Source organism: Carcharhinus amblyrhynchos, chromosome 2 (assembly GCF_965287045.1).
Source record: "Carcharhinus amblyrhynchos chromosome 2, sCarAmb.v2.hapA, whole genome shotgun sequence".
NCBI classification, from domain to species: Eukaryota; Metazoa; Chordata; class Chondrichthyes; order Carcharhiniformes; family Carcharhinidae; genus Carcharhinus; species Carcharhinus amblyrhynchos.
The window spans coordinates 56,270,164-56,294,895 of NC_137325.1; the positions used below are offsets into that span (position 1 = coordinate 56,270,164).

The 24,732-nt window shown below is 44.2% G+C and overlaps 1 protein-coding gene across 1 annotated transcript in view; it reads right to left on the reverse strand.

Annotated features, from left to right (window-relative positions):
• colq (collagen-like tail subunit (single strand of homotrimer) of asymmetric acetylcholinesterase) overlaps positions 1-24,314 on the reverse strand; it is a 94,681-nt gene extending 70,367 nt beyond the window's left edge. Inside the window, exons 1-2 of the mRNA XM_080216224.1 lie at positions 24,125-24,314; positions 14,197-14,306 (exon numbers count right to left, since the gene is read on the reverse strand). Of these exons, the coding sequence (XP_080072350.1) occupies positions 14,197-14,306; positions 24,125-24,221 (207 nt within the window). The 5' untranslated portion in view covers positions 24,222-24,314. The remainder of the gene's footprint in view (positions 1-14,196; positions 14,307-24,124) is intronic.
• Positions 24,315-24,732: the final 418 nt, after the last annotated feature.

A 24,732-nucleotide genomic window follows, 5' to 3' on the forward strand; every position in this document is an offset into this window, starting at 1 on the left:
CAATAATCATTTTCAAGAAAATTTGAACAGCTAACTTAAAAGTGGTCCAGCATGCAGTACTATCTATGTCACATGTCAGAGTGTACAGATTATTACAAAGTAATCTGTTACTGAGTAACAAGTAGAACAGAATCTGAATGAAAAACAGTGAATGCTGGAGAAACTCAGCATGTCTGGCAGCACCTATGGAGAGAGAATCAGAGGCCAGACTTTTACCAGTGTTCACTCCAGTAGGATTTTTCCACCCCACCGCAGTGAATGGAAATTTGGCAGCTGCCAAACTGTCTGACCTTGCTGCAGCATGATTGTGGTATGAACAGATGGTAAGATCATGCCCAGAGTTAACGTTTCAAATCTAAATGGTCCTTCTACAGAACTGAAGCAAGGTAGAACTGTATAGAATTATATAGTTTGATAAGAGGTGAAACATAAGCGTAGGCTGTGTAGCGGTCTTTCTGATGGGTACCATGGCCTCTGGGTGTCTCCAGCTGCTGGGTTACCAGCGTCATCAGCTCTGCACTGAAAATCAGCATGGAGCTGGTTAAAGTATTAAAATGAGCATTTGTATATCATTAGGACTGACATCTCTGGGCCCGCTAGCCTCTCTCCCCTGCACCAGTCCCAGCCTGGCCCCTTGGCACTACCCAAGGGGCAAAGTGGCAATGCCCAGGAAGCACCTTGGCATTGCCCAAAGGGCACTGGGCAATGCAAAGGGGGCATGGCCAGGGCAGAGCCTATAGGGGGAGATCCTGGGGGTGAGGGTATCCCACTGCCACTCTGCAGTCAGGATTGCTGACAGAGGGAGGGTGAACAGTGATCAGAATTGGCCATTGGGGTGGGGTTGGCTTGCTGGGAGGTTTGGGGCTGTGAGGGGAGAGATGAAAGAGTATGGGGGTAGGGCTACATTGGAAGGGGAGGTCGGGGAGATCGGGACTGCTGGGGGTGGGGATAGATAGAAAGGGGGAGTGTCGGGCTGGCCTGGGAGTAAGAAGTCTCACAACACCAGGTTAAAGTCCAACAGGTTTATTTGGTAGCAAAAGCCACTAGCTTTCAGGCCTCCCATCCTCTGGCCCAAAAGCTAGTGGCTTTTGCTAGCAAATAAACCTGTTGGACTTTAACCTGGTGTTGTGAGACTTCTTACTGTGTTTACCCCAGTCCAACGCCGGCATCTCCACATCATGTCTAGGAAGCAAGCAGTTGATGGGTGGAGGGGTCACACAGGCAGTGATTTGGGCAGTTGTCGTGGTGGCCAGTAATTGGGAGGCTGGCAATGCGGGCTACTGCAAATGGCCCACTCAGTACTATGCTGCCGGCCTCTCAGGCAGGAATAGGCCTTGCCCCCAAAGTTTTATTGTGAATCTCGCTAGAGCACTCTTAAGTGCACAGAATGTGGGAGATGCATTTCGAATATCCTGCTGAAAAAAGCAGCAGGATTTATTCCAGTTTTTATGCGAACTTGACACTTTTTTTGGGAGATGTCCAAATGGGGGAGGGGTTGAGATTGTGTTGGGGGAGGTCAGGGAGCTGAAAAATCAACAGATAATGTGGAGGGGAAAGTTCACAGACTGAAATTATTGAACTCAATGTTGAATCCAAGTTGAGCAGGACTAAGAATGGACATGTGGGCATGAGAGAATTGAAATGGCAAGTGACAGGAAGGTTGGGGCCATGTTTGCAGGCAGAGCGGAAGTGTTCAGCAATGCAGTCATCCTGCCTCATTAGGAAACCTAGGGGATTTCAAATGACAATCTGCACTTTTCAAAATGACCCAGCATGTAAACACACTGTCTATTGTGGATGTGTCATGATGTAGATATGCCGGCATTGGACTCGGGTAAGAACATAAGAACATAAGAAATAGGAGCAGGAGTAGGCCATCTGGCCCTTCGAGCCTGCCCCGCCATTCAATAAGATCATGGCTGATCTGTCGTGGCTCAGTTCCACTTTCCCGCCCTCTCCCCATAACCCTTAATCCCCTCTCTTATCTAAAACCCATCAACCCGCTTCTTAAAAATATTTAGCGAGGCAGCCTCCACCACTTCAACGGGCAGAGAATTCCAGAGATTCACCACCCTTTGAGTGAAGAAGTTCCTCCTCAACTCCGTTCTGAACCGCCCCCCCTTTATCTTGAGGCTGTGCCCCCTAGTCCTACTGTCTTTTTTGAGCGGGAAGAGTCTTTCCACCTCTATCCTATCCATCCCATTCATCATCTTATACGTCTCAATGAGATCTCCCCTCATTCTTCTAAACTCTAACGAGTACAAGCCTAGTTTATTCAGCCTCTCCTCATAGCTCAACCCCCTCAACTCCGGTATCAGCCTAGTAAACCTCCTCTGCACTCCCTCCAAGGCCAAAATATCCTTGCGCAGGTGCGGCGCCCAAAACTGCACACAGTACTCCAGCTGCGGCCTCACCAATGCCCTATACAGCTGCAGCAAGACCTCCCTACTTTTATATTCAATCCCCCTCGCTATGAAGGCCAGCATCCCATTCGCCTTCCTGACCACCTGCTGCACCTGCAGGCTGGGGTTTTGCGACTCATGCACAAGGACCCCGAGGTCCCTCTGCACCGTCGCCTGCTGCAGTTTTTCGCCACGTAAGTAATAGTCCTTCCTACCATTCTTCCTACCAAAGTGGACCACCTCACACTTGCCAACATTAAATTCCATTTGCCATTTCCTGGCCCATTCGCCCAGCCTATCTAGATCCTTCTGCAGACTCTCCACACCCTCCGCACAATTTGCCTTTCCCCCAATCTTGGTGTCATCAGCAAATTTCGACACCCTACACTCGGTTCCCTCCTCCAGATCATCTATATAAATGGTAAATAGCTGAGGCCCCAGCACCGACCCCTGGGGCACCCCACTAGTCACCAACCGCCAATCCGAATAGCACCCATTGACCCCCACTCTCTGCCTCCTATTTGACAACCAATCCTCTATCCACGCTAACACCCTACCCCCAACTCCATGTCCTCTGACCTTCTGCAGTAACCTCTTGTGAGGTACCTTATCAAACGCCTTCTGAAAATCCAGAAAGACCACATCCACCGGCTCTCCTCTATCCACCGCCCTAGACACATCCTCATAGAACTCCAGTAAATTTGTCAGACACGACTTCCCTTTAATGAAACCGTGTTGCGTCTGCCCTATCAAGCAATTCCCTTCAAGATGCCTCGCAATTTCCTCCTTAATGACGGATTCTAACATTTTACCTACCACAGACGTTAAACTAACCGGCCTGTAATTCCCCGCCTTTTGCCTGGCACCCTTCTTAAACAACGGCGTAACATTAGCCGTTTTCCAATCCTCCGGCACTTCCCCGGAATCCAGCGACGTCTGGAAAATAACCACCAAGGCATCCACTATCACCTCCGCCATTTCTTTCAGAACCCTCGGATGCATTCCATCCGGTCCTGGGGACTTGTCCACAATCAGCCCCTCCAGTCTGTCGCGCACCACCTCTCTAGTAACAGTAATGTCATTAAGACCCTCCAGTCCTACCACCTTTCCATCGCTAACACCCGGCAAATTATTCACGTCCTCCTCCGTGAAGACAGAAACAAAAAAGTTATTCAAGACCTTAGCCATATCCCCATCCCCTACCACTAGGTCCCCTTTCTCATCCGCTAAGGGACCAACGTTCACCCTAGCCAGCCTCTTCCTTTTTATATATTTATAAAAACTCTTGCTATCCTTTTTTATATTAAGCGCTAGCCCAGCTTCATAGCTTCTTCTACCCTCCTTTATCAACTTTTTTGTCAATCTTTGTTGACATTTAAACCTTTCCCAATCCTCTTCTTGCCCACTGCTCTTAGCTACTCTAAATTCCTCCGCTTTTAATTTAACACTTGCCTTCACCTCCTTCGTTATCCACGGCTTATTACCTCTCTTCCTACTGTCCTTTTTAACCATCGGAATAAATTTCTGCTGAGCACCAAGAAAGATCTCCTTAAAGATCCTCCACTGCTCCTCAGCAGACCTACCTTCCAACGCGCTCCCCCAGTCCACATTCGCCAATTCTTCTCTCATCCTACCATACTCCCCTCTATTCAAACAAAGGACACGTGTCCGGGAACCCACTTTCTCCTCCTCCATCTGCAACAGAAACTCCACCATACAATGATCACTCTCTCCAAAACACAGTAAAAAGTCTGACAACACCAGGTTTAAGTCCAACCGATTTATTTGATAGTAAATTCACTAGCTTTCGAGGTTACCCTCAGGTGACGAAGAGGGTAACCTTGAAAGCTAGTGAATTTACTATCAAATAAATCGGTTGGACTTAAACCTGGTGTTGTCAGACTTTTTATTGTGGATGTGTGTCAGAAAGGGTGGAAAGGTCAAATGCTAATCAGTGCTGAGTTATCTCTCCCCTGTTTTAATACTTCAACAGCAAGGCTACTTCAGTTTGAAACATTTAAGATGGAATATTTGTATGAGATGCCCATTGAACATACTGGATCGCAAGCAATTTGAAAAGAGGTTGCGTGAAGTGCAGGGAGAATGACAGTACAGATCAAGAAAAATAAAGATCTCAAAGAATTGTTTGGCCAGTGCAAATTTCAAAGTTATTCTTCTGAAATTTTAACTTCCAATTAACTGTCGTTCAATCCCTCCACCCTATCAGAGACTTTCCCTTCTCTTCTTTCCTCAAGCTCCCTGCAAACCATCAGCATTTTCCCTAGTCCCTGCGCTCACTTATAAACCAGTGTCCCAGGACGTGAAAGTTAAAGGGATTAGTGCGGTAAATATGTGTGATTGTGGGATAGGGCCTGAGTGGATTGTTGTTGGTGCCAGATTCAATGGGCCGAATGGTCTCCTTCTGCACTGTAGGGATTCAATGATTGATTCTATGAAATCTCTTACTCCTTCCAGCTCTGATGTAAGATCATTGGCCTGAAATATCAGGAATATTTCAACAAAAGTAAATGGGAAGGTTTTGATCATTTGGGAGTTAAAATCTTAAACTTGTGTTTTCTGACCCAAGCCTGGCTCCAGCCTTCAAAGCTTTAACAGAGGCTGGAAGATGGGCCAACCCATCTGGTCACCATCAAGCTGGTGACCAACCTGCCCCAAGTGGGCAAGCTTAAGTCTCATTGTTATTCACATTTTAAACTCTTAAAACACATTTTAAACATATTTTAAATCCAGAGGCCCTGTCTCATACTCTAGGGACATGAGTTCAAATCCCATCATGGCACCTAGTGGAATTTAAATCCAATTAACAATCTGGAATGGAAAGTGGGCCTTTCTGCCACGGTGGAAATCCTGGAAATGGCTGGAATTTCTGGACATGGCATTCGCCAACATCAGTGGGGAGATACTGTGATGATTTGCGGAGGCAGCTGGTGATTTCAACGGTCACCTGCCCCCACTGAAGTGGGATTTTGGAAGAACAGGAATGAGGAATCTGAAGTGTGCAGATTAGAACAGGTAAGAGGTGGCAGGAATTTGATGGGTTCTTATGAATGGCCAAGATAGGGTTCCAGGACTCCTTTGGGAAAGGTAAAGCACACTTCTGAAGAGGTTTCAACACTTTTGAGATTGCTAAAGGTGAACATGATTAAACACGTTTTGCGCACAACTCATCATCACTGTCATCTGTAAAAAAGATGTCCTACTGTCCAAGAGTTGTCCAGCTGTTAAAGCTATCCAGGATGTATCAAACCTGTCAAAGAATTGCCAAAGGATACTAGATGAGATGGCATCGAGGGTTGAAAGCAAAGGTTGGTGGGGGCATGGGTTAGCATGAGTTGACATGGGGTGTGGGGGTTGAATGGGGATGACAAAGGTTGGCATAGGGGTATGTGTGGTGGGGTTATGAGGGCTAGAGAGGATGTTTTTGTTTTATGTTCTATTCATATACACAGTGTGAGGGCACAGAGGCAAACATTGCGCACACCCTCCTACTGCGTCTGAGAGCCTGCAAATTCATTGCAGGGGTATCCATCCTGATTCCTGCTTCAGCCCTCTCCCCTACTCCACCCAATGCCCTGGGGCAGACCATTTTTAAAGGTTGTGTGCACCGAGCCAAGAAAATACTCAAGCTCAATCTGGGTTTGAAAATCTGGACCTCAGTAACGGTGATCATGAAATCATTGGTGTTATTGTAAAAACTGATCTGGTTCATTCACTAATGCCCTTTAGGGAAGGAAATCTGCCTTCTTTACCAAGTCTGATCGACATGTGACTCCAGACCTATGGAAATGCAGTCGAGTCATGAATGCTCTCTGAAAAGGCCTAGCAAGACGCTCAGTTATACCAAACCACTATGATATCTGAAAGGAATGAAATGAGACTGACCACCAAGAAATCGACCTGGGCATCTGAAACAACAAGGACAAACCCAGCCCGTCAAGCCTGTAAAGTGCTCATTGCTAACCTCTGGGGGTTTGTTAAAACCTGGAAGAGCTGACTCTCAGACTAATCAAGCAATAGTCCAACAATCATATTCACAAAATCATACCTTACAGATAATACTCCAGTCATCACCATCACCATCCCTAGGTATGTCCTGTCCCACCTAAGGACAGAGGTGACAGCACAATGATTATAAGCAGGAGGGAATTGCCCTGTGAGTTCTCAAAATCAACTCTGAACCCCATGCAGTCTCTTGGCATCAGGTCAAACATGGGCAAGGAAACTTCCTACTGATTACTGTCTACCCCACCCTTCAGTTGATGAATCAGCCAGTGCTCCTCCACATTGAACAACAACTGAAGGAAACATTGAGGGTGGCAAGGGCACAGAACATACACTGGGTGAGGGACTTCAATGTCCATTGCCAAAGGTGAATTCATATCACCACTACTGACCAAGGTGGTCAAGCCCTAAAGGACATATCTGCTGACCACGTCTTCAGCAGGCAGTCAGGGAACCAAAAAGAGGGAAAGAGCAACGTGACCTTGTCCTGTTACAGATGCATCTGTCCATGACAGCATGATAGAAGTGACCACAGCACAATCCTTGTGTTGTGTGGCACTACCGCTGTGCTAAGTGGGATAGATTTTGAACAGATCTTGCAGTTTATAAACTAGGCGTCCATGGGATGCTGTGGGTATCAGCAGGAGCAGAATTGTACTCAACCAGAATCTGAAACCTCATGGCCCAGCATATTCCCCACTCTATCAAGTTGGGGGATCAACCCTAGTTCAAGAATGCAGGAGGGCATGCCAGGAGCAGCACCTGACACACCTAAAGATGAAGTGTCAACCTGGTGAAGCTACAACACAGAACCACTTGTATGCCGAACAGCAGAAGTAACGTACGATAGACAGAGTTAAGTGATCCCACAGCCAAAGCTCCACAGTGCTGCCACATTAAGTGTGAATGGTGGTGGATGACCAACAGGAGGACGAGGCTCTACAAATATCCCAATCATCAATGATACTGGAGCCCAGCACAAAAGACAAGGCTGAAGCATTTGCAACTATCAGCCAGAAGTGAGGGGGAAAGGAGGAGGAGCCTATGATTGGTCTGGATGGTGGAGGGGTCGGGAGATAAAGGGGTCAGTAATGTTAAGGGGATGGAGCAATATCTGTGGGGGCCAGGGGGAGGCATTATACATCCTGGGAGTGATGTGGCAGGGGTGCCGCATTCCATCATTTTATTGCGCACGCGCAATTGGAACTGCCAGATTTCGGGTGCATCAAGCTCCACGCCCAGGCTTCTGCAGCGCGATTCGGAATCGCTAATATATTTTCAGGCAGGGTGCATATGGCGGTGCCTGAGAACGGGTAAAAGTCGGATCGGAAACATCACAGTTTCAAGTCCACCCAGCACTTAGAATCAAAATGGTAAAATAGGACCCAGTGGGTCAGATGGCCTCTTTCTGCAGTGTAGAAATTGTAGGATTCTATGTTGACAAGAGAATGTGACTTTGTTTGTAAGCATAAGTATCGTATGTTTGCAATGGAATGTAAACTCTGAGACCCCCAAGGGAAGAACAATTATCTTTTGTCTATTTGGCTCTAGTTACAAAGGTGGAATGATACAAGATGATTCGCAGCCTCACCCAATGGAAGAGGTGAATTAGGACTTTTCCAATTAAAGCAGAAAGAATAATGAGAAGTGGGGATAACAGTTGGAAAATTGTAATCTTTGTTGGCTCAATATTACAATGGTCTCTGGAGCATAACTCTCTGGATACAGTTCAACATCACTTCAAAGTGCTGGCAAAGTTCAAGAACACCTAGAAACTTGGGGATGAGGAATACTATTGTGTTTGCTGCTTTGTGTTAAGTACATGTAAAAGCTAGTTTAATAAATTTCACTTAATGCACGCATACTAGTTATTCATACCTTGTTAGCTCAAGCACATCTGAGGACCTGAGCAATGAATAATTTGAAGGTAAAGAAATTTTACTTAGAAGGGTCTTAGCTCATAATCCTAAAGGGGCGATTCTCCCCCAAAAAATTCTAGGTGTCGAATCGCATGAAAACTGGGGTAATTCATGCTGTTTCTTTCAGTAGGAGTGTAGAGAACAATTTCTCACACACTGTGCACTGCTGACAGCCTCAGTGTGAATCATGTAAAAGATCTGGGGGCGGGTCCTATTCCTGCTGGAGAAGTCGGCAGCATAGCATAACTGTGCATGTGCCTATCTGTCAGTGCCCTGTCTGCCAGCCTCCCGAGAGCCCTGTCTATTGGCCTCCCGCTTACTGGCCAGCTTGATCACTGGCCAACCCTGCATTGCCCGTCCTCCGAGTCCTCCCACAGCCCGATCACTGAGCATGCCGAGGCCCAGTCCTGACCACCCCCTCCCCCCAATTCACTCCCCCAATCAACAGTCCCAACACTGTCCATCCTGCAGTGCCAACCCCTCCACCCCGATGGGCAGCCCCGATCACTGGCCTCCCTCCCCAATCAATCCCAACTGCAGAGTGGCAGCAGGAAACTCCGCCCTCACCAATCTCCCGCTTCTTCAGACCCCGCCCCCATTAGGCTTTGTCCACTTGGCACGTCCCAATGCCTGACGGGTGCTGCCAAAGTGCCCCTTAGGCAGTGTTAGGGGGCCCAAGCAGGCACTGCCAAGGTGCCAATACCCAGGGGGTAACCAGCCCCGCTGCCCAGCCCTTTGGGGGGCCTCAATTGCCCGTCTTCACTCCAGCGGGGCCACCAGCTCACCGTAAATGGGGAGCTGTAGTAATTCCTGCTGGAGTGAAACACTCCTGCCGGGGGGGGTTTGAGTTGGTGGGGGGGGGGGGGGGGGGGGGGGGGGTGCGCGCAATCTGTCACTGGAAAACGTGCTTGGGGCTGGACACTCAGCGTGGATCATACTAATCCAATGCCGCTAAAATCTTCCAGCCCGCTGCACCAAAAAGACAGTGCATTGGGGTGGGAGAATCATCCCCCTCTTACATTTCCAGCCTCTGCAACATTTTGCTTTCTTTATAATTGAGCTAAGTTTGACTTATTTAAATATTTCTAAGTGTTATTAGCAAGCATTCCATGCTCTTGCAAATTAATGGTTAAACTTAAAAGGATTATCACAGGTCGTTTTTAGTAACACTGTAGTATGTTAATATTTAATAGCTTGACAATTCTTCTTTCCTGCTAGATATTGTAATGCAGTTAACAACAAAAAAGAATAGAAGCAAAGTAATTTTGGGTAATGGTGGATTAGTTATTGCTGTAATAGTCTATTTTATATTATTCAAATATGTTCATGTGCTGTCAGAACTGTGAGGAAAGTTCACTTGAGGAAAGGAATACAGCTAATAGCTACACAGGTAAACCACAACCTAGTTATTCATACATTATCTCCCCCTAATTCTCACACTTACTAGTCTCCCCATGCATGCGTGTCCAGTAATGGACAGGACAGCTTTCTCCCATTTCTTGGCCAGCCCTGATCTGAAACCTGGACTCTTTCCTGGATTTATTTTTCTTTCTTTCCTAAATTTTCCTCTGATTAATATCTTCCTACAATGATGCCAGTAGAGGTTTTTAAGTCAGTCAGGGTGGGTGGAGTTGTTGGGAAGTGGGGTGTGCAAGAGTGTGTGTAGGAAGAGCAATCAAACATCTTGCACAATATCTTGTATTGTTGCTTTAGGACGCTTCAACAACACGTTGCTCAAACTGCTATTATATTTATTTTAGTTACAGACTTGTTAATTATAGCCTGGAATTCTAATAGTCTATCCAAATCATATAAATCCAAGCATAGTCAGTCTAATCTGTGCATCTAACATTGCTGAGTATTACTGGAAGTCTTGCGGCAGATCTAACTACTATTTCTTTAAAAATTCTGTACCCTTGACCAACTTAATTTACAACTTAGAGCCTCTCCTAAAGAGGGTACAGTGTTAGTTTTATTCCAGTAAACAGTAAGTTAATGGCATCTACAAGTAAATGTTTCTATTCACATGTAAACTCAAGGATGTTTTTAAGACTTCATTTCCCAGACAGGCTCTTTGCCAGCTCTGAATATTGGAAATCCAGGTGCAAAGATGGACAGACCCTGTAGGATTTCCCGTACAAAAAAAAGACTTGTATTGAAATAGGGGCAAGTTTTAAAGGAGATGTACAAGGCACTTTTTTTTACATCGATGGTGGTAGGTGACTGGAATTTGTTGCTGGAAGCAGATATGATAGTGACTTCTAAGGGGCACCTGGGCAAACACATGAATAGGATGGGAGTAGAGGGATATGGTTCCTGGAAAGGTAGGGGGTTTTAGTTCTGACAGGCAGCACGGCCAGTGCAGATTTGGACGGCTGAAGGGCCTGTTCCTGTGCTGTAATTTTCTTTGTTCTTTGATATGTTATTGATACATACCCTCCTTACAGCCACTGCACACAAAGACCTTTGCAGCCGATGAAGAATTTTTTTGAAGTACAGTCACTGCTGCAATTCAGGAAATGCAGCAGCCGATTTGGACAGAGCAAACTCCTGTGAACAGCATTGTGATAATGACCGGATAAATACTAGCCAGAACACTGGCGGTAACTCCCCTCTTCTTCTTCAAAGCTGTGCCATGGGGGATCGTGACCTAAGACAGACGGAATCTCGGCACAACATTTCAACAAAAAGGTAGCACCCCCAACAGTGTAGCAACCCTCAGTATTGTGCTGGAGTGTCAGCCCATTTCTATGTTCAAGACCTGGAGTGCAATATGAACCTGTAACCTTCTGATTCAGAGGTAAGAGTGCCACCAACTGAGCTACAGCTGACACATCCACAAGGGGCCAATACTGCAGGATCAGTTGTGTCCATTGTCTACATTGATGACATGTGCTCCAAGTCAACAAATCTATCCTTCAGTATTTTACACTGTGTACCTCATTCTTTATCTGTACTATTCAAATATTTCTATTTGCATGTTATCCAGGCACATTATTATTTTATTTTTGCCAGTGTATTCAAGTCAATCTGTCCAGCTTGGTGCTTGGTACTAAGAGAATGGATGCATGGTTTACTCTCAGATTTCTATAATGCCCTCTATAATTGGCTGCCAGAAATCATCCACATGGGATGCTCCCCTCCAAAGTAGGGAAACATGGCATAATTTAGGAACTGGAATTGTGTTGGTGTAAAGTTAACTTATAAAATCAGTGAGCTTATATTGTATAAATCTAGAGCTAGGATCAAGCTGACTCTAGACCAACACAGAGAAAAGCTCCAATCAGAGTTGTATTCCAATGATGGACGAGATACTGACTCTCAGGCCTGAACTCCACACTTCACCTGCCACAGAATCAGAGTGGGTGAGGGTCTTATAATGGAAATCTCCTTTGACTTTGGGCGGGAGTTTCCGATCTCGCCTGAGCAAGGCAGTAAAATCCCGCCCTCGATTACAGTTTCAGTTACAAGGTAACTAATGCTGGTGCAAAACAAAATGCTACTGTTGCATAAACAGAAAATTTTCTGAATAAGCTAGCACTCAAACAGCAACTGCTCCATTTCTGTGAATTGGGCATTAGCCACTGTTCACTATCACTAAGCTATCCAAGTTTTCCATCACTTGTATTGAGTTTCTGAATCCAATTCATTGACATAAATTAGAAACAGTCATGTTCCCAGCCCCAAGTTCTGAAGTATCCCATTCAGTACACCCTTCATCCCAACATAACTCTTCTAATAAATACCTATTGGTCTCCACCTTATAAGCTAAATGATTCCAATTAAATTCTTCACACTGTAAGCAGGAATTATAGTGCATCAGAAACTGGATAGAATCATTTATACAAAAACAACACAAGTGTTGAATAGTAATAAGGAGGCAAAGGTAATGTTGTTAAATCTTTATCATCGAAACAAAGCTGAGAAACAGGCTGAACCAAAAAATCTACACCTGAGAAAGAGAAAATAAATGTATAGAAATTAAGGTATTTTCTGTACCCGATTGAGAGTTAGGATACTATAATTTGTCTTAGAAAACAATATTTCAGTCTTGCACTAAAATTTGTGGGTTGGGTATAGGGAGGGCGGGGGGGGGGGGGGGGGTGCGGGTGTCATATGTCTGGCCTTGGGGGTGTTGGTGGGGTCTCAGGAGAGTTGGATGAGGACCTTTGGTGAGGTCCAGTCGTAGATCAGAGTTAGGCTTGTCGGAAGAGGAAGCAAGGTGGGAGGATTCAGGTAGAGATAGGGGAGTTCCATGGGATGGGTAGGAGACCCTTGGAGGGTGCAGACAATAGTTACTCAGAAGTTAGAAGTGGTTATGACCCTTCTAACTACCCTTGTGTAACTATTGCTATAACCTAATCAGAACTCAGTTTGCAATGTAACTTGCATTTTATGGATGGTTCCCAGTGCAGGACAATTGCTCAAGAGAAGTTGGTACTTCTGGGCAAGTTCCATGCAAACCCTACCTGTGAATTTCTGAAGGGGATTTCCAAGTATATCTTTGATTTACTACCCCTTCCCCGCCCCCAGTGTAATGCTAGGGAGCTCAAAGCCAGTACCCATTACGATTGTACCACAGACTCCAGTAGAATCCATGCTGGAATGGAGTGCTTTAATCAACTCGGCTTAAGAAGTAACAAGTAGATAAATAGACTCAAATTGAATTATTGTTCTTAGAATGTGGCACTAGGGGTTACTCACTTACAGCCAGCCAGTCAGAGCACCGATAATGCAATCTGCTAACATAATATGAAAAAGTCTGAGATTCCACATATTTCCCTAGTCAGCAATAAATAAAAGAGTAGCCGTACCATGAATGAGATTTTATTGATTAAGGATGTATCTTGAAATGAGGCACTGAAAAAATTGCTGTCAAATGTGAAAACCCTGATGAACACACGTTGGATGTTACTTCTGAAAGACAGCAGTAAATTTGTGTAGTTCAATCGTGATCCTTCTCTTTAAACTGAAATGTAGAACATAACTGTTGGGAGGGTGTTTGACAACAGGGTTATCATAGCTGAGTTATGCTTTTTTCTCTTCACCAAGAATACCAAGTGTCTGCTGCTGGCTGAGATCAGCAACTTCAGCTCAAACCACACAGTAAACTGAGGACATTCACAGCCTTATAACTCATTCATACAAATAGAAATACACCCACTCAGGTCAGTCACTTCATGTTCTTAATGTTATACTTCTAAATTAGGGCACAGTGGTTAGCACTGCTGCCTTGCAACACCAGGGACCCAGGTTTGATTCCAGGCTAGGGTCACGGTCTGTGCAGAATCTGCATAATCTCCGCATGTCTGCGTGGGTTTCCACTGGGTGCTCCAGTTTCTTCCCACATTCTAAAAGATGCACTGGTTTGGTGAATTGGCCATGCTAAATTCTCCCTCAGTGTACCCAAAAAGGTGCCAGAGTGTGGCGACTAGGGGATTTTCACAGTAACTTCATTGCAGTGTTACAGTAAGCCTATTTTTGGCAATAAGAAATAAACTTAAAAAGTAGATATCTATTTCTATATTTACAAGATACTAAAACAATTGAAATCAGTTGAGAGGCTACAAAGAAAGGGACATTGGAGGTTGAACAGAATGTTCAATTCAGACCAGGAGATACACAACTAATTGTGTCAATCCTGTTCCTCCAGAGCTAGTTCATTTTAATACACATCATCAAAATTTGCTGCAGGTAATTTCTACAGTTGTTATGTGATGGACCTCGTGCAACTGATGAAAGTTGCAAAGGGCATTTCAAAGCTTAAAGAAACAGCAAAGAGAAATATACAGCCATCCATCAAGCAGTTAATGCGGAGTGGATGTGACACCAAGAAACGTGGCGGTACTCACAAGACTTCTGCTTTCCCTGAAGATGGGTGGTGGAAACATCGGGGGTGGAGGAGGGGTCAGAAGGCAACACTTATTAATGCTTCTCTTTTTGTGCTCCACGGGTGCCAGTGCTGCGTGACAAAGGAAACACAAATAAGGCATTATCTTTCTGTTGTTACCAGTGCAGCTCAACATTTCCATTTTAAGGAATAAACTTCTCAAGAATTGGCACAAAGCAATGCATTGATCCTAAAGAGTTCCTACTCAATATTTTTCTTTTAGGCAAAATTCCTTAATATTGCAGCATAAATCTTAAAGCTGATCTCGTATTGACTGGCAGATGGTGACACTAAGGGCCCGATTTTACATTGTGTTGCGCCCATTTTTGGGTGCAAAAACTTGGTAAAGTTGGGCGTGAGGCGAATAGCGCAATCCATGCCCATATCCACTCAGATTCCCACTTTACCAAGGCATGAAAATGGTCATGATCAGAACCACACCTGAAATGGGTGTGACGTCAGTTTAAATGCATCTGCATGCATTTGAATTGACTTAATGAGCTGGACGCCCAATCTTACCTGCATTTCCCCCTTTATCATTGCATTTGAACGGGCGAATACAATGTGAAACAGACATGCTCGGTGTACAGATATGCTTTGGTGGTGGTGGTGGTGGTGCTGGTGCTGGGGCTGGGGGGAGGTCTGATCATTCTCTGGTGGGGTGGGAGGGGAAGTAGGGAGGCCAGACCATTCTCTGGTGGAGGAGGGGAGGGGAGGAGGAGGAGGGCCAGATCATTTTCTGGTGGGGGGGAAGAGGAGAAGGGCCAGATCATTTTCTGGTGGGGGGGAAGAGGAGAAGGGCCAGATCATTTTCTGGTGGGGGGGAGGGGAGGAGGAGGGCCAGATCATTCTCTGGTGGAGGGGTTAGAGGGGAGGGAGGGAGGCTATGTCATTCTCGGGTGGGGGGTAGGGAAGCCAGATGGATCTCTGGCTGTGGGGGGGTAGATAGTCAGGGGCGGCAGGGCGACTGCTGCTACTCTGAGGGCGATCGGTGGGGGGGAAGGGGGGGGTCTACTGCCATCTGTGAATAATTGGTGGGGGAGGAAGAGGGGCAGGGGGTAAGCGATTGGTCTGGGTAGCAGGGGATGGGTGGATAAGGGGGACAGTCATGTTTGGGGGGTTGGGCAATGTCTGTGGGGGCCATCTCTCCTGGGCCACTTTATCCACTTGTGGCCCAGAAACGAGGTGATAGGGGAGTGCTTTTCAAATTTTTTGTCATTGGAGCCTTCAACTGCGTATGCGCAATTGGAGCAGCAGCGTTTTGGGCACGATAAGCCCCACCCACAGTGTGATTCAGACTCGCGACTTTTTTTCAGGCTGAGTGCATTTGGAGGCGCCTCAGAACAGGTTTCCAAGTTGGATCTGAATTGTACCCAGATTCAGCACTTAGAATCAAAATGGTAAAATCGCCCCTTAGGAGTTAAAATCACATATTCGGCAGAACTAAAATTCTACAGGTTAGTACTGATTCACGATAAATCATGGATTTATCAGTTAGTCCAAATGCCTCATTTCATTTTGCAGTAAAATTGAAATTTTAAATTTACTCTTAATTAATTTTCATGTTTAATATACAGAGACTTTTTTTGCCAAAGTGTTTTATTTATGCTTGCAGCATCTTTTGAAGAAATATGAAGTGGAGATAAGCTGCAGCAAGAAAGTTGTCAGGGGGTGTTGTCCACTTAACACAACTGCAGGGAACATAACTGATAGAAATCTTTGCCACTGTTTGTCTAACAGGCTTCTTTCTTCACAGTAATGTAAGCAAGGAACTACATGAACATAAGAATATAAAAATTGGAGCATGAATAAGCCATTCAGCCCATCAAGCCTGCTCCACCATTCAATAAGATAATGATTGATCTAATAGTGGCTTTAACTTCACTTTTCTGCCCTGCACTCTCCTCTGCCTCCCAACACCTGCCCCACCCCCTGCCCTCTCCACCAAAACACTTGACTAAATCCGTGTGTGTGTATATATATAGATACGAAATTGATAGATATTGACAGGCAGATATCTCTCTCTCTCTCTCTCTCTCTATCTGTAACTCAATTAAATACGCACCTCAATCACATTAAAGACTTCACACAGACAGCCCACCAGGAAATTATAATCTCAAGAATCAAATCACTTTTCAAATTTTTTACAAAGGACCAAATAAAGATTGAACATAAATCCTGGGGGTGAAGGTAGATGTAGAAATATCATGAAAAATCTCTCAAGATAGTATTTGAAATATTAGTTCATAAAAATCTGAAAATTAATCTTAATAGTGACACAACACAAACATAGAATTATTATTTTTTCTTGGCCAGATCAGTTACACAGCAATACTTATCATTCTGATACCCCATTAAAAACCCAGTTATGCCTCCCTTAACAATGATGAGAAAAAGCAGCAAAAAGGCAAGTTCTTACCACATCAATTAGTTTCACTCATTGTTGACTCTGGGGCTGAGGGGCTTACGTTCAACAAGATCATGGCTCTCCTATATCTCAACTCTATTTACCAGTCTTAGTGCCATGTTCCTGATATCTGAACAATATTGACCTCAGTCTTGGAACTTTCAACTGATCTATTATATTCTTTTGAGGGAGTTTGTTTTTGAAAACAGCAATTGGAACACCTTGTTGAAGACGTACAAGACATTGGTAAGTCCACACTTGGAGTATTGTGTACACTTCTGATCACCCCATTATAGAAAGGATACTATCAAACTAGAAAGAGAGCAGAAAAGATTTACTAGGATCACACTGGGACTTGATGGTTTGAGTTATAAGGAGAGGATGGATAGACTGAGACTTCTTTCTTTAGAGCATAGGAGGCTTAGGGATGATTTCATAGAAGTCTATAAAATAATGAGAGACATAGATAAGGAGGATGGTCAACATCTTTTCCCAAAGGTAGGAAAGTCTAAAACTAGAGGGCATAGGTTTAAGGTGAGAGGGGAAAGATACAAAAGGGTCCAGAGGGGCAATCTTTTCATACAAAGAGTGATGAGTGCATGAAATGAGCTGCCAGAGGCAGTAATAGAGACAGGTACAATTTTATCTTTTAAAAAGTATTTTGACATTTACATGTGTAAGTTGGGTATAGAAGGATATGGGCCAAATGCAGGCAATTGGGACTAGCTTGGTGGTTTAAAAAAAAGGATGGCATGGACAAGTTGGTTGAAGGGCCTGTTTCCATGCTATAAATCTCTATGACACTATTTCCACCATTGAAGAGAAATAACTTCTTAAATGGTCTGTCTTTAATTGACCTAGGGATAGATTTTCTGAGTATGTGTCAGCAGAAAAGTACATTAACACAGACTTGAAACATTTTCCAGAACACTTTAACAGTATGGGTGTGATTCCCTCTCCACCAGAAAAAGCTTAAAATGAAGGCTTGTGCTTATACATCCAGCTAACAAGTATGTAAAATGTTAACTACTCTTCCTGAGAAGGTCTTCAAATAGAATGTAAAAATGAATGTGGAATAATGTTCTGTTTCTGAATGATGATTTCAGCTTGCCTGAATCATCCAAATAAACAATGTTGATCTTTGAAATAAATAAAACTACAAACTCTGCGACAATAATTCCACGGCTGGGATTCTCCCAAAAACATTCTAAGTACTCAAAGTGCAGGAAAATGGGAGTAACTCCATTTGGCTTTTTCAGCATGATTTCCAGAATGAATCTCCAACACTGTGCATCAGAGAGTGCCCTAGTGTGATTCACCCTGAAAATCTGGGGCAGGGGCTATTCCCGCCCGAGAGACCGGCAACATAGCGCTGAATGGGCCTCTGTGCATGCGCCAATTTCCACGCTGACAGATCGAGGCATGTGCAGTGCCCCCCTTGGCACAACCTGATGCCCAGTGGGAAGTGCCAAAGTGCCCTTTGGGCAGTGTCAGTTTGCCTCTTTGGGCAATGCCAGGGTGTCAGGCTGGCACTGCCCAAAGGGCACCCCCCTTACTTCCGACCTCCTGGGGTGGCCTCAATGGCGTCTCTTCTCTCCACTGGGGTCAGGCAGCCTGCTCTCCATTAGTGGGGAGCAGGAGTAAACCCTGATGGAATAAACCATATCCGGGAGGGGGAAGGAGATGCAAGCAGGCCCAAAAACTTCAGTCCAGTGCCTGTTAATGAAATGTAAATGCTAATTTCCATATTGCAGTCAGCTCTGCATCAATTTCTCATGTGGAGCTGATTACATTGGAAATCTTAATCTTGGAGGCTCGGGGAGATTGTGGTGCCCAGCAGGAAGCCCATGGAACGGCCTCCGCTGATATCTCCTGGCTGCTAGAGTAGCACAGTGGGCTGGGAAAAAATCCCCCCAGATTTCAATTACTCTATATATTGAAATTTCTTGAGATCAGGACCTTCAATGTGTTAATTAAAATGGATCCCTAAAGACTGTTGATGGAGGGACGCCAAAGGTGTAGAACAAGTCCTACTGTCTGTTGATCACTAATCCTTTTTTCTTGGTTGTTAATAGGAATCAGAAGTCAGGGTGAATCTGATCCCATTTGTCCAGCCTATTAATTTCATCCAGGGAGGTTGTCCTGCTTTCAAATGCAATCAAATAACTGGTTTACAGCAGCACACCAGGAGCTGTGGCATCTGCTGGGACTACAGCCAGTCCCAATAGTAAGCTGCAATGCAACCCGGATCACGCCCGATAGTTGATTACAGTCCCTCAGCCCGAGAAATGAAATGCGTGGTAGCGGGAAGAGGCCCTTCGGAACCTCAGTTGGCCTCACATGCAACAAATTCACAAAACATTAATGCTAAAGCCTGATCACAGGAGTATATCTGAGTGCATGCAAGAAAGGGATGGTTGTTAGATTTCAGTATAGCTGTTTATATGTATTGTTGAGTACAGGGAGGTGCATCTGTTGTGTAGTAAACTGGCTGTGTCCATTAGGAGTGCAGGTACATAGTTCCTTGAAAGTGGCATCACAGGTATAGAGGTGGTGAAGAAGGCGATTGGCACCCAACTCCTGTACTCAGTGCTTTCATTGGTCAGAGCACTGAGTACAGGAGTTGGGACATTATGTTAAATTGTTAAGGCCACATTTGGAGTTCTGCTTACAATTCTATTTGCCCTGCTATAGGAAGGATGTTATTAAACTGGAAAGGATGCAAAAAAGATTACAGGATGTTACTGGGACTGAAAGGTTTGAATTATAAGGAGAGGCTGGATAGACTGGGACTATTTTCCCCTGGAGTCTAGGAGGATGAAGGGTGACCTTATAGAGGTTTATAAAATCATGAGGGGCATAGATAAGGTAAAAAGCCAAAGTTCATCTAATGGGTAACATGTTCCCCAAAACAGGGGAGGGGATTCCAAAACTAGAGGGCATAAAAGTTAAAGTTAAAGTTTACTTATTAATCACATGTAGGCTTACATTAACACTGCAATGAAGTTATGAGAAAATACCCTAGTCGCCACATTCAGGCACCTGTTCGGATGTACCTGAGGGAGAATTTAGAGTGGCCAAAGCACCTAATCTGCATATCTTTAGACTGTGGGAGGAAACCTGAGCACCCAGAGGAAACCCACTCAGGCACAGGGAGAACATACAAATTCCACACAGACAGTGATCCAAGCCTGGAATCAAACCCAGGTCCCTGGCACTGTGAGGCAGCAGTGCTAACCACTGTGCCACCATGCCACTCCATAGGTTTAAGGTGAGAGGGGAAAGATTTAAAAGGGACCAGAGAGGCAACCTTTTCACACAAAGGGTGGTGTGTATACAGAATGTGCTGCCAAAGGAGGTGGTAGAGCTGGGTACAATTACAACATCTAAAAGACATTTGGACAGGGGCACGGATAGGAAATGTTTAGAGCAATAAGGACCAAACGTAGGCAAATAGGACTAGTTCAGTTTAGGAAACCTGGTCAGCGTGGATGAATTGGACCAAGGAGCTGTTTCCGTGCAGTATATCTCTATGACTCTACGGTGGGATTTTCTGGCAGTGCTCGCCCCAGAATCAGAAAATCCTGCCCGATGTCAACGACCTTTGCATGGCCTGTGTCCCACCCACTACGATTTCCATGGAGGGTGAGATGGAAAATTCTGCACTGTGACTCTATTACAACTGCTTCTGACTCCATTTATCATTTACTCCACAGACCCCCACACCTACCCTCCCATCAGGACACCCACACACACCCATAAAGATCTTTGTTCTGAACCGCTCTGCAGAAGGTACAGTCTTTTCTGGTCTTCAATCTGGTCTTTCAGCGTTCACCACTATTGGGACCACAAGATCCAAGCCATTATTTTCTATATCCAGGACCCCCAACGTGACACCTGAAGCTATGAAAGTTCATTTTCAGGCCCTTATTGAAACCTAATACTGCACATAGACCTGAGTCCAGGCCAGGTGCCAGTTATTATCTGTAATGCATTCAGTCTTAATTAAAACATTCCCTCCCAGCATTGAAACCATTTGATGCATTCCTGCTCTGGCTAAGACCAATTAACTGTGCAGAACAGAGATCAAAATTGGAACCTTAGTACTCTGTTGTGATCCTGCTGTTTGCTCGCTTAATCCTCATCTTTCAATGATCTAAGTTAACCAAAGAGTTTCGAAAGATGAGCTTGATGTAGGTTATAGTAACACACTAACCAGTGCAAAGATAGTGTTGAGTAAGACTACCTGATCTATGTTATACTGCTCATCTTCACCACTCAACGTGACACCAAAACAGATGAGCAATTTTCTGCCCCCTTGTACAGCTACAACCAGATTGTCTGAAATTAAGGCAAAAACAATTGAATTCCCTTTTATATATTTGTATGGCTTTCCTCTGGAAATATAATTCTAAAGCATTTATTTTCACTACAGTATTTTTCTTCTTAGGTACCATATAAATAATTATTGTCAGAGCCCAACAGCTTTATGGATGCATATATGTTATGAAAAGATCGTAATCATAAAATCATAGAATAGCATAGCACAGAAAGAGACCATTCAGCCTATTGAATCTGTGCTGGGTCTTCTGAAGAGCACTCCAGTTAGTCCCACACCCTGGCTCCTTTCCCTACAGTGTTTTTTTCCCCTTCAAGTCTTCACCCAATTCCATTTTTTCACCCCATCAGGCAGTGCATTGCAAATTCAAATCAATCACTGCATAAAAAGTACTTTTTCTCATATCACTTTTGTTACTTGATCAATTCAGAAACTGAACTGGACTAGCCATATAAATACTGTGGATTAAAGGGCAGGTCAGAAGCTGGGAATCCAGTGGAGTAACTCACCTCCAGACTCCCACCATCTACAAGGCACAAGTCAGGAGTGTGATGGACTAAATATTCTCCACTTGCTTGGATGAGTGCACTCCAACAGCACTCAAAAGCTTGACACCATCCAGGACAGAGCAGCCCATTTGATTGCTTCCTTTCCACAAACATTCACTCCCTCCACCACTGAGGAACAGTGGCAGCAGTGCGTACCATCTGAAAGATGCACTGCACAACCTCACCAAGTCTCCTTATGCAGTACCTTCCAAACCCACAACCACTACCATCTAGAAGGCCAAGGGCAGCAGATACTTCAGAATGCCACTGCGAGTTCCTCTCCAAGTCACTGCCCATCCTGACTTAGAAATATATTGCCATTCCTTCACTGACACTGGGCCAAAATCCTGGAAGTCCCTCCTTAGAAGCACTATAGGTGCACTTACACTTCAAAGACAACAGAGGTTCAAGAAGGCAGTTCACCAACACCTTCCCAAGGGCAACTAAGAATGGGCAATAAATGTTCGCCTAAACAGTGACGAATGAATGAATGAAAACAAATCACTTTCAGTCTGTCAGGTTATCAACTCTTCAGCCATTGGAAACACTTCCAATACTTTTACTCCCTAAGATCTTCATGACGTTAAACGTCTCTATAATCTGGTTAGGTGCATTGGCCATGCTAAATTTTCCCTCAGTGTACATGAACAGATGTCAGAGTTTGGCACCTAGGGAATTTTCACAGTAACTTCATAGCAGTGTTAATGTAAGCCTACTTGTAATAAATAAATGAAATTTATCTCCCATTAGCTTTCTCTCCTCCAAGAGGAAGAATCCCAATTTCCCAATTCTGTCCACATAATTCTAATCCACTCTTGACTGCAGCCATTCTACTAAATCTCTTTCAAAGCCTTTTCTAAAGACTTTACTCCTTTATAAAGCATGGGATTCGGAATTGGACACACTATCCCGCCCAGGATGAAAGTAATATTTTGTGCAGACTTTGCATGACTTTCTGGCTTTGGTACTTTCTGCCTTTGTTTATAAAGTCCATATGTTTTATTAATGTTTTACCGACCTGCTCTGCTACTCTTAAAGGTTAATGCAGAAACATCCCAAGTATCTACCTCTATTTTCCCATAACTTCTAAAATTTTCCATTTAACTTGCCTCTCTTGATTCTTCCAACTAAATAGTAAAGCTACTGCATTGAAAGTAAATGTTACTTTGCTGCCAATAATACTTCAATATTACTTGTTAACAATGCACAGATATTACTGGTAATAATACTTCAGTATTGCTCTGTTAAACAATGCACAAATATTACTGCCAATAATACTTCAATATTACTCTGTTAATAATGCACAAATATTACTGGCAATAATCACTATTTTTTGTTAAAAATGCACAAAATTATGGCAATAATACTTCAATATTACACTGTTGACAATGACAAATATTACTGGCAATAATACTTCAATATTACTCTGTTAAACAATGCACAAATATTATTGACAGTTATACTTTATTATTACTGTTAAAGAATGCTGTTATATTACTGGTGATAATACTTCATTATTATTCTACTAAACAATGCACAGATATTATTGGCAATAATACTTCATTTGTAGTCTGGTAAACATTATCTTTATATTACTGGTGATAATACTTCACTATTACTCTGCTAAACAATGCATATATATTACTGGCAATAATACTTCAGTATTACTCTGCTAAACAATGCACATATTGCACTGCTGTATAAAAGTTATTTTGTTTGCATTCTCTGCTATAAACTTATTCTCCTTACATCCCCATCCGTGTTAGATGCAGGTTTTTCTGAAGTAGGTTGCCAATAACATCACCCGGGAATTTTATGGATTAAGCAATACAGAGTGTGATACCTGATGTTAACCAAACTGCCAGAAAATCCTACACCACGAATGAGTGTTGAGAGGTTTCTAACTTTAAAATAAAGTGGACTTCACACTCTGAACCTCGGATATATGATTACAAGGACCGTGTGGAACATCTGTTGCATAATGCTCCCCATGGTGCTCTAACTAATTGCATTCTTTGACAAATCTCTTCTGAGTCGCTCTGCTCAGTAACTCCAACCAACCAAAACATGCTGAGGACCACCAGAGTTCGGCGTTCCCATGGCAACATCCGCAAACAATTAGAAATAGTTTCCCATAAATTCCCGCTGGCTGAACACAGTTATTTCAGGAGTGCTGACTGAATATGTGATACGGAGGGAGCCAGCTGATGTTTACCCTGCACCTCCCCTACCCCCCACTTCACATCCGATTGGAGTCCGATGGCAATAAGGAAGAGACCTGAGGGTATTTTTAGAAAGAACATTTACATTTGGACCCTGTTCCCTGTCCTGGTGGACCGACCGAAATAGAATGAACGCGGGCAGCTTACACCATTAGTAAATATCGGCAATCTTTTCACATCCTGATCCGGGTCAAGTCGTTAATCTACTGGGATAAGATTTAAGAGAGATCTACAGCGGAGTTCCCCCCCCCCCCCAGATCTGGCAGCTTCCCTCCTTTACACACATTGCCGACTAACAAAGATTTTACACTGAGCACCAAGCAGAGGAGGAATGGGAGAGAGAGAGAGGGAGCGAGCACTCCATCTGTTAATACCTGCTTGTAATGGAAACGCGTTCTCCAAGAAGGTGGATTCAGCCAACACATGGTAGACAGAGAGCTGGAGGAACACTCCGAAGGTGATGGGGAACATCCTGGCTCGGGTGCAATTCAAACTTCACGCTGGCGTCGCTGTTGCCTTTAGGGGAAGAATGGCAAACATTTCCCATTAAATCTTCTCCTTACCGCCCGCCGGCTATATTTAAACCCAAAGCACATCAGCTGCTTTTACAACACAAGCCCCACCGCGGATATTAGACACTGGCATTGCCCATTACGGCCAGTGGTGATGAATGCAGTGAAGCAGCAGACAAGTGTGGAGATGTAAACACACACACACACACACACACAGTGTGACCACGGTTCAGGACCTTTCTCTAAACTCCAAAGGGACTTTTGAAATTACCAACAGCAATAGTTTGAATACTTAAAACCTTTTAAATCAGCGTGACAAGTCGGCTTACATTAACACTGCAATTAAGTTACTGTGCAAATCCCCTAGTCGCCACACTCCAGCGTCTGTTTGAGTACACTGAGGGAGAATTTAGCATGGTTGGTGCACCTAACCAGCACGTCTTTAGACTGTAGGAGGAAACCGGAGTACC